The 10,968-nt window shown below is 35.6% G+C and overlaps 2 protein-coding genes across 2 annotated transcripts; both read left to right on the top strand.

The window, feature by feature from the left end:
• The first annotated feature begins 6,786 nt into the window (after window positions 1-6,786).
• Window positions 6,787-7,712, top strand: LOC111711771 (uncharacterized). Its single transcript, XM_023486207.1, has 3 exons — window positions 6,787-7,073; window positions 7,311-7,459; window positions 7,567-7,712. The coding sequence occupies exons 1-3, from the start codon at window positions 6,913-6,915 to the stop codon at window positions 7,707-7,709; spliced, it is 453 nt and encodes a 150-aa protein (XP_023341975.1). The 5' UTR covers window positions 6,787-6,912; the 3' UTR covers window positions 7,710-7,712.
• A 17-nt stretch (window positions 7,713-7,729) lies between these two features.
• LOC111711770 (uncharacterized) lies at window positions 7,730-8,425 on the top strand. The gene has a single exon (XM_023486206.1). The coding sequence runs from the start codon at window positions 7,973-7,975 to the stop codon at window positions 8,384-8,386; it is 414 nt and encodes a 137-aa protein (XP_023341974.1). The 5' UTR covers window positions 7,730-7,972; the 3' UTR covers window positions 8,387-8,425.
• Window positions 8,426-10,968: the final 2,543 nt, after the last annotated feature.

The following is a 10,968-nucleotide window of genomic DNA, read 5'->3' as shown; positions in this document are numbered from 1 at the left end:
TATAAATCCAGGTATAAAATGGTTAAATAAGTCTCAGGAGTTGTAGTATTCTCTTACTACTAAAAAATGTGCAATAAATTGGCAAACTTAAATTAGCAAACTTTGATAAGATCACACTTCAAGTTATTCTACTTGTATTAGATCAATTATCTTTGCAACCTGACAACTTTGCAGATTGGGTTATTTCCATCACTCGGACCTAACCCTCATGCAATGTTGTTATCTTTGCAACCTGGCAATATTATACTTTGGGCTATCTCTATCATACAGAGTAAACCTTTATATAGTTATTTGCTCGTACAATAATTAACACCCAAAGTAATATACATATTTTCTACAATGTCAATACATTTATTTACATAATCATAAATGCATACATCATATTAGATAAAGATAATCTGATGACATAATTATCAGCCTTGATCCCTTTTACTTATAAGGTTTCTTAGCTTGACGATTAAGCACTCTGTCAGTTAGTTTACCGAGTCTAAAGTGCATGACTGATATAGCTTTCAGTCCGTCTATCAACTTTATATCTTTACTATTACAGGTCTGGTGGTCAACCTGCTCCTGCATGATCCGGAGCAGATCCCAAACCTGGTTAGACAGCCTATCACTGGCCTCTTTCCTAGTAGAGTCAGGATACAGCCTGTATTCTTCTATAAGCCTTCCCTGTGTCCCAAACCTCAACTTTGGGGACAATAGCAGGCTAGAGGGAGTTAGTGTCCTCAGGAGTAGAGGACAGGATGCTTCTCATCTCCTTCTGTCAAACTAGCAATGACGTCTCGGAGCATCTGTGAAACATCCTCCGTCTCTTCATCCTCCTTACTATCCTCTACAACATCCTCAGTTACATCTTCATCCTCCGAGGGTGGGACAGTGACGATGGGAGTGTCCCCACTGATAAGAGGAGTTAGGTCAGCTGGATCAACTCTAATTCCAAACTCCCTAAACAACCGGAACCAATTAAACCAAACGGGGACAGCCCGCCAATGAACCTTGCTCCAGGCACTACTGCTCAAACCCAGACTAATGAATCAGGGCACACGCCAAAAATTCCCATTACGTTTATGCATCCTAACTCCTACAATGAAGTTCTGGGAACCTTGATGACAGGAAGAGTTAGAACCATCCTCGGACCAATTCAAGAACCAATTATTTTCAAAAGTGACTCAGAGTCTATTGGGACAGAGGAAGAACTTGAAGCAGATGAAGATGTTTTTATTGTTGCTGACAGATCATGCAAAATCTGCTTTCGTAAACCACCTAATATGTTTTTAGAACGGCACAGAAGGTTAGGAGGTTTCGCAATATCACACAAGCTAGGGATGTTGCAACAAGAAAAGAAGGACGCATTGGCACTCCTAACTCTTTCAGGACAGTGCAAAATGGGATTCTCACCTGTCGTCATTGTAATGACTTTACCATCCAATTATGAGACCAAACCAAACCATCTCGTCAGAATCTAAACCATCTAATGACACATGGTTCTTTGTTAGGCGACAATCCATCAGTTCAAGATGTACTCCAAAAACAATACCAGGGACCCCTGCTCTGTCTAGAATGTACTGAAGTATTCCCATCATTTTTGTCTCTGATGACACATTGTGGATTTAGCCGAAATCATTCCGAAAAGAGGGAAATATTTTGCAATGTTTGTCACCGTTTTTATATAAACACAACATTGATTTCTCACCATCTTCACTTCCACAATAATACCTTGAGATGCCCCATGTGCGACCTTGGCTTTGTCACCATCATGGACCTCTTGATTCACTTGATGAACTCAAAACCTCATTATCAACTATCGCCAGAAGTAATAAATATGTTTACCCATGACCAGATACAACAGATAAATCAACAAAGACGACCTAACACTATCGCTACGACCAGATCAGAACTGATGATCAGAGAAACCCTGAAGATTCACAATCTTCCTCATTTATCAAGATACATTACTCAACCTGAATTATTCACCAATTTTCAAGCCGAGATCCAGGATGAACCTTTCAAGATGCCTAACATAATTGATTTGGTTGCAAGATATATGACAAAAGAAGACAGCTCAGCTGTATCATATATAGTATGAGTCCTAAGATTTGGAGATAAACTAGATGATAAAACTCAGAATTACAAGAAATATCATTATGAGATCAACCAGATAAACGTCAGAATCTTCCTCAAGACTCTTTGGAACAATGCCACCATTTTACCAGCAAAGGTTGATGACCTGATGTACCGCACTGGCACTTATGCTGGTCCTCACTTATTAGGACAATCTTACTTGACTCAAACTCCAGGTCAAATATCTACAGCAGATGGCAAGATGTATAAAGCAATAGTAATCAGGATTCAAGTGTTAGACAAAGCTGGAACTCTTCCCAATTCACCGTTCCCAACTCTGAACCTGTCACCAGATTTCTCAGTAGAACAGAAATGGCCAACCCATTATTATACTCATATGAATAATTCTCTCCAAGGAACTATACACCTGGAAGGCAAAGCTCTTCACCACCTACCTGCTGACCGCAATCTACTCATTCATCTCAAGCAAATAGCTTTAAAAGCTCCTCTAAACATACCCATTTTTGTTGAGTTGAATTTGTACCCCTTCCTCATGTGTCACCAACCTGAGACCTGGGCTAATTCATTACATCACAGTTCTTCTGTGGTCTAACCAGAGTTTCCTAAGATATACTGCGTCTAAGAGGTAAACTGCCTGAATTTGTAGTACTAGGTCAACCTCCAATATCCGGAAATTTCCAAATCCCATCAACTGTACTACTTCACCTGTGGTACCAAATTAATGTATCAGCTCTACTTCTGGCTAGGTTTACAAGAACCATCTTTATCCCAACTACTGGAGTTGTTGGATTTGGACACAACTGGTATGCAAATATACTGGAGAAACCTCACCCAATCTTCAACAGTGATCAAACCATTTCAAATTATTCCAGAACTCAAGCAATGCAAATCCTACAGTTCTACTGCTGGGCAAAACTTCAAACAGAGAACACTCTCTCTGTATAAGGTAAATATCAATCTAAAACTTATAATCTAAACCTCGAATTCCCCCCCCCCCAAACTAACAAACTCATTTTAATATAAAAAAAACTTCAACCCAGGCAAGAAAATCATGAATTATTTCCTCATACTTATTCTGCTGATGAGCAATTTCAATAAAAATCTAGCCCTAGACCTTGATCTATTAGTACCAACCTCGGAAACAGATCTAGCTAAACAGACTACCACCACTAGGGTTTATTTAGATTTTAAAATTTTCACTCTTACTACTGATGAAACTGATCAACTTTTTGACGTGTTTAAAACAATTTACCAAATAATTAAACCTGAACCAAGTACAGAAGTACCCAAGGTACTAAACAATGTACTCATTGATTTAACGTCCATTAAACAAATGATTAGGGGAATTAACGCTTAAACTCAATCCTTTATAAATCAAGACGACAATAAACACCTCCCCTCCCCCTGCACTTTTAAACGTCAGCATATATCTCAATCAACTTTCAAAGATCTCATTGAAAGCCTCCAATTAATTAATAACAAATTTCCTTCATCTTTTTCTTTTATGGATGAAGATAAACAAAATCAAGAAGGAGAAAAATTCCAATTATTAGCTAATTCTCTTCTTTCAATTAAAGGGACCGTACACGAATTCCTTGCTCTGTTTGATAAACAATATTCTGCTATATCTTTACTTCAAAACTTTAAAATTCCTGCTGAAACCAATCTAAATTTGAATCTAAATAGATGTATTAGAACATATGAAAAGGAAACTTACCGCATCGAAAAATTAACGTTTTACAAAGAAGGAGCATTAGTCACTGTTAAACTAACCCAAGATCATGATTTCAAAACTTTTCAAGTTCTAAAACCTACCCCCATAGCTGGGATAATTTTAGATTTAAATCATTTATACAACCCCATTCATGACAACTCCACTTATTATCATCAAACTTGCTCAGAATTTCACGAAATTAAAACTTGTCAATTATCTGTAGTTCAAACTCCTTGTATTGATGCCATAAAACAAAAACACGTCTCGAAAATTTTATTAAATTGCCCCATCCTATTTACTGCCCAAATTAAACCATTCCTCACGTTGAATGGTGTATTTATCCCGCCTCAATCTAAATTAACCTTGTTAGACCCGGCAACCCACAAACCTTCACAAAATCACTCTCTTAACCCTATCCCCGCTGGGGTACTTGAAAACCAGGATACGCTGGGGGGGGGTCAATTTGACCGTCCCCTCTAAATCCCATGTTTTATATCCAAATATGACAAATGATACATCATTAGAAAGCTCTTGTGCTCTACTTTTAGAATCTGCAAAAAAATTTGCAAATTTGCTCTTTTTGAGTTATGTAGAAAAAACTACAGGGGGGGGGTCAAATTGACCCCCCCCCCAGCGGGAATAGGGTTAACCCAGATTCTTATGATATACCAATTCTTATTCAATCTGAATTCACTATTCAAGTTAATTTCAATGATACAATTTACCTTTTTGGCCTGAAATCACTTGATACTAATATAATTTTTAGCTATCTAACGCCTGAAGATTTTGAAACTATTTATTATTTTTTAAACCCCTTACTTAACCCTGATTATCAAATTTATGTCTCCCTTGCTGGTGTTCTTACCTTGTCTGTATCTTTAATTATTGGACTTACTATTAAACTACTAAAACCAAAACAGTCAAAACACAAAAACACAAGATACGTTGCTTCTATACATAGGACAAAATCTAATTTATTTAAAAGGGTAAAAAAATAATACATCTTTTATTTTTCAGGAACGACGTTAGAAGTTCTGTCCTACTAACTCAACCGTCGCAATTCCAACACTTTGCTACTTTGTACATATTTTATACTAACACTTTTACTAGTTTTAAGTTGTGTACCCTTCAATCTTTGTATTGGTTTGTGTTTTATTGTATCACTTATTCACACTCATTTTACGGATCTATTTTTATTTTAATATGACACTTTACTCCCCCACTAAATATTTATCTACCCCCAAACCTAAGTTGGGTCATAGCCCCTTTAATGATCCTAAACCCAGAATTTTGAGTGTAAGTGATTTCCGTCATTGGCGAAATAAAAAAACCCTCTTCCTTTAACTTCTTTAGCAAACATTGCTATTCATGATAATATTCACAAACTAAAAGGTAACTTGGATCCTGCAGATTTTATTTTTAATTTACTTGTACCAAAACACTTAAAAGTCGGCATACTTCTTGAATTCCTTAGTTGTGAAAAACACAATTTTACAGGTGACCCTGCCTCAATCAAGCATTATGTACATTGCGAAATTGAATCTCGTTTGACCCAAGTTTTTAATGATCTTTTTGGAGGACCCCCTAAATACAACATTTCCCATCGTTTTGTTTCTAAATCAATTTTAATTTTACTATTTTTGAAACACCTTGTCGACCTATTTGGCGAATCGTTGTTATTAACTAAATTCTCTGATGGTAATGCTTCATATGAAATATTTTTAAAAACTCTTGTTCGTCAAACATGTACCTTTCCAATTGTACAATGCCCCGAAATTCCTTTATTTAGAAACTTTGATAACATTCAATGTAAAATACATCCTTATTATTTAAAAAGTTACGGATTTGCAGTTAAACCCCACAATTATCTCTTTCTGCAATTGGAATGGGTTCAAAAGTACTGAACTCAGTTGCAAATCAAAGTCTTTAATTTTACTTTTTACTTTACCAACTTTTAATTTCAAAATTATGTAATTAATTTCGAATTTTTTTACCAGTTTCGTGGCAGCACTGGTTCTGTCAAAAATAAAATTCGACTCTTATCAAATATTATGTATGTCAAAAGACAAAAAAATGGTAAAATTCTAAAGCACAAAAAATAATTTCAATGTTATGTCGTTATGTGTTCTCTTAATCTTAATTCAAAATTATGAAATTATAAAAGCAAAAAAATTATAAACCTCAAAGCAACAAAAATAGTTTCAATGTATATGTCGTTTTGTGTACTTCTCATCTCAGTGTGAAAACCTGTAGACAAAAAAAAACCTACAAAATCTTATAATGTTAAAAAAAACCATCTTGAATACCAAAAATTGCTTTTATGTACCGATAAGGTTACAATAATAAAACTAACATTGATATCCAGAATATCCTAAGCAGTACATGTCTTAATGTTTATATTTAACTTAATCCACGGTTCCTTCTCAGCTTCTAATACTCATTTTCATTCTTTATTTATTATTATATCTCTATATATTATACAAGAAAACGTTTTTTTTTCTTTTACTTTCCTAAACAATAAAAAATTCTCAGATTAAAAATCATTACTTCAACTTCAGGATCTGTTTTTCGGCAATCCTTTTGCTCCTGCGAGTAGTCTCGTCTGCAATTGACTGTGTAATTTTCCGGAACAATAGTCTGGTTCCACTCAATATGAGAATCCCACTCTAAAGATGTCTTTGGTATTTCTACGCTTTCAAGGTTTCCCTCCGGCTCATCGGTCTCTCCAGACACTCCATCATATATAACCCCACCTGTAGTGTCCTCCTCCGTACTCTCCGTATTCCCAATCTGTAGATTATCTGGTCCTTCTGGGATTGCTGGCAACCCATTTATCATGTTCTCATGAGTCTAAAACTAAAGAATGCACAAGTTTTAAGTTCGTGGTTAAAAGTTCTGTAAAATAATGAATTCAGAGTTAAAATAAATTTAACCATGAACTTCAGTTGTAACGACCAATCAGAAGACGCGGATATTTTTCAACCAATCAAAGACTCGGATAATTATCAGCTGTAATCACAAATTAAAAAACATTAAGTCGCCATCTTGTTCGTTACGGAGAATTTTGTAGGCTCTTATATTTCTACCGTTTCCTACATATCTATTAAGGAAGGATGAGAGCAGGTCGGAGGGCTAGACTGGAGAGACTGGAGCGCCTGAGGAGAGAAGAGGACCTTCTGACTTTTCACCGTCGAAGGATTGGCCAAAGAAATAGAGGGAAGGCCAATGTAAATCTCTTTGGACTGTCTGATATAGCCTTTAAGCTACATTGCAGGTATAGTCCACGATTTTTGCATCTTAGATTGTGTAAGTAAAATCTTTAAATAAGATTTTTTAATTGCCGTACGAGTTAAAAGTGCTCTATGTTATGTCTTACCTGCATTTTTATGAAAAGGGTTTCAGCGCTCCGCCATGGTATAATTTCATAGTAGTGGTGATCGACCTTGTCCTAGTCGTAAGACAATTTTCCCAGAAATAGTTTAGTAATTTAGTAATTTAATTCATGCTTAAGGTTCGGCAAGGAGACAGTCATGTGGATTGCCCGAGTTTTGGACGCCGATCTTAGGAGGGTGAATAGAAGAGGTTTTCCCCTGTCCCCACGGGATATGGTGGCCGTCGCTCTGCTGCAGTTAAGTGGTGCTTGTTTTCAACACACCACAGGTAATGTTTCTATGTGTTAAAGAAGTTAAATTCATTATCAAACAACATTTTCCAAACTTTTCTGTAAGCTAGATTTTTTAAATTTTCTACTAAAACCCTGTTTACAGGTCTAGCTATTGGTGGATTGAGCCAGAATGCAGCGCGAATGACCACTTTTCATGTGGTTAAAGCCCTCCTCAGGATTAGGAACGATTGGATTAAAAACCCAACAAAGGAAGCAAATGCGCACCACTTCCTTCAGGTTTTATGAGAAGTTTGGTACGAGAAGGCTGCCACATCCGATTTCAGAAATGCCCTTGAAAAATTCCTGTCAGACAGTGGGCTGATCTCTACTTTTGTCGGAAAGGGTTTTATTCTTTAAATGTCCAAATTGTTTCTAATGACAAAGTGATTTACTCAGTAGATGCAGGTTGGTTTGGTTCAGCTCATGATGTGCGTGTCTGGAGACAAAGTCAGGCAAAAGCTGATCTAGAGAACCATGAAGAACCTCATGAGTTCCTTCTGGCAGCTGACATGGCTTACCCTATAAGTCTCAAGGTACTCAAGCATTATGAGAGTCCATCGACGCGTCAGGAGCATCATTTCAACAAGATTCTCAATGGTCTCCGCACTCTAAGCTCAGAATGTGTATATGCAAGATTAAAGCAGAGGTTTCCTATCCTTAGAGAAATGCGATGTAACGTGAAAAACTCTCAGAGGATAGTGCTTGCTTGCTGCATACTTCATAACATGGCAGAACATTCCTTTGACGAAGTACCTTTTGAGATCGATGAGAATGATCCTTTTGGCCGACCTCTTCCTAGAACTGAGGTGGACATACCTCAGACTGTAAGACAGACTGAGAACTGCGCAATCATTGAAGCCCGGGCTCAGAGGGATCGGTATAAGGAAATAGTATGGAATAATCGTCATAACCGTCAGTGTTGAAACCTATATCCTGTAATCAGATATGTCTAGTCAATTGAAAATTATGGTTTTAAATGTATTTTGCAATTAATTTTATTCCGACCAATGTATTGAAAATTTTATGCTCTTCATGATGTTATTTAATTTGGATCTAACTGTGATAATCTGTATCAGATTTATTGAAAATTTACTTCAATGGATATTTTTTTTTATAGTTGATAGATATATTTTTGTTTTTGATTTTTAGTTATATTTTAATGTTATTTAAAACAACAGCTTTTTCAATTTAATTAAAACGCAGTTTATGTCTTCAACATTTTTTCCATTCCTAAGTACCTTTGTAAACTGATTTTACTAAATAAATATTTATATTTTTTAACTTTATTTGATTAAAAACAGTATGAACAGTCTAATTTCCTGGCAGGATTGTGTTTCTCCGTCAAATCCTGTATAGCTCAGGAGTCAGGATGCTATATCGTTTGCTCTAATGTTCAATTGAACTACCGTACTTTTGCACTAAAGTCAGCTGATCAGTAACACTTGTGGCTGCAGCGCTCGGCCCCCTAGCCTGTCCTAGCCGCAGCTCTCGGCCTAGAAATTGTCTTAACCTAACCCTCAACTAAAACATTAGTCCGATCAATCATTAGTGCAAATGATACAACACCTAGCTCCGGTAATAAAATATTTAAGAACGTCAACAGTTTTCTATCCTCTATATGTGTTGGTAAATTTTTCATGAAATTAAAAATTAACAAATATAGTAAAAATTAAACAATTTTACCCGTCTCCGGGCTGGACGGATTTGTTTTTCTCAGACAATAGTAAATAAATGTTTGGTATGATTGGTTCTCTCCTGAAAATTCAGCTCCAGTACGAAAACTAACTTGTACATTTACATTTTATTTGTTGTATGTACTGAGGTTAAAGTTTTTGCATGAAGCATTTGTATTTTAAAAGCAATGAAACGACCAGCTGTGAACTGCAGGACGAAGATACCTGAAGTCAGGAACATTCAAAATTTGAATCGTACCATATAGTCAAAAAACTACAATTAATGTTATTATGAATTAAAGAAATTTGAAGTGACCCTGCATTGCTGAAAGCTTTTTCTGACCAAGTATGAATTACTTTTTGTGTATGCCCAATTCACAATGGTACCCTTGAAAACTTTAATATTTCATGGTTTATTTCATGATTCCTCGATTTATGTTATCCCTGCAGGGTATAACAACAATGGTTTATCAAAGGGAAATTGAATTACTCCATGTCTGCATGAGTAGGGAGGGCACCCTCGGACGCTATGAGCCTCTGCTATGCAGACATTGAGCCTCCCAGATTCGCTAGGTACACCGAGCCTCCACTATGCAGAAAAAGCCTACGCTATGCAGACCGTGCCTCCGCTAGCAGTAAACGGGTCTGCACTATACAGCACAATTTTTTTTAAATCTTCGTTTTTATAAGTGATGAAAACTTTTAACATCTTTTTATTTGACGTAGTGGCATAAGAATTTTACTAAAGATTAAAGTTGTTCATTGATTGTCATGATTAGAAACATATATGGACTCATAAAACTTTAAACATTTCTTGCGCAGAAAGGATGATATTTGGAGAATATTTCTGGAGTAAACTTGGTTTGTTTTGTTGTCATCTTTGATTTAAATAATACCTTTTCTTGAAAAATGTTAAGATTTAAATAATAAATACAATTTTTTTAGATTTAATTTGAACTTTAAAAAAAAATGCTAAAATCAAAGATTATAAAAGATGAAATGAAATTCAATTCAAATTTTTTTCTAAATTTTTTCCTTTTCGTGTAAAAAATGTTTTAAAGTTTTAGATACCACTTTATTAGTCATAATTAGGCACTATTTATGATAATTAATAAAAACTTCTCATTTTTGAGAAGCCTCTCATGCCACTATATGTCCAAAAATTTCAAAAAAAATTTTATTTAAACTTAAAACAAAAGTTTAAAAAAAACCTCCTGTATTACACAGGCAAATTTTGATGTGTTGCGCTACTCATTTCTGCATAGCGGAGGCTCATGGCGTCCAGGGGTTCCCTCCCTCCATTGAGTCCAGATCAATGCTTATATCAAGATTCACAAAATCTATATTCAGTTCAAATCAAAATGATTTGAGACTGCAAACATGTATGGGTCACAGTGCATCAGTGTATGTATATTTTGTACCTAATAAAAATGAACAAATTTATAAATAGATTTTAATTGTAAATATTTATGATTCAAAAACTAAACAAAATGTTTTTCAAATACTCAAACAAAGGTTAGATCCAGAATAAATATTGATACCAAACTGGTGCTATGGAAACGCCTCAACACGGAAACGCCTCAACACGGAATCGGACCCAAAAAAAACGGAAACCTCCCGAAAATGAATTTTTTTGAGGCGTTTCCTGTTTTTTCAAAAATTATCGGAAATCCCTCAAATCCAATTTTTAGAGGAATTTCCCGTTTTTTTTTGATCCGTTTCCTCAATTTTTAGGTCGGATTCCGGTTTATCAGGATCTTATATTGTTGAGGGATTTCCCAATATTTTTGAGGGATTTCCCAATATTTTCGATCCGTTTCCTCATTTTTTGG

This window comes from Eurytemora carolleeae, unplaced genomic scaffold (genome assembly GCF_000591075.1).
Source record: "Eurytemora carolleeae unplaced genomic scaffold, Eaff_2.0 scaffold1204, whole genome shotgun sequence".
NCBI lineage: Eukaryota > Metazoa > Arthropoda > Copepoda > Calanoida > Temoridae > Eurytemora > Eurytemora carolleeae.
This window is presented reverse-complemented; position numbering and strand designations above follow the sequence as displayed.

Bases quoted from the DNA above. Each gene is read 5' to 3' on its own strand.
- LOC111711771 (XM_023486207.1), top strand. From the start codon at position 6,913: ATGAGAGCAGGTCGGAGGGCTAGACTGGAGAGACTGGAGCGCCTGAGG. The intron at 7,074-7,310 runs GTATAGTCCACG...TTCATGCTTAAG, and splicing joins GCCTTTAAGCTACATTGCAG to GTTCGGCAAGGAGACAGTCA. The intron at 7,460-7,566 runs GTAATGTTTCTA...CCCTGTTTACAG, and splicing joins TTGTTTTCAACACACCACAG to GTCTAGCTATTGGTGGATTG.
- LOC111711770 (XM_023486206.1), top strand. From the start codon at position 7,973: ATGGCTTACCCTATAAGTCTCAAGGTACTCAAGCATTATGAGAGTCCA.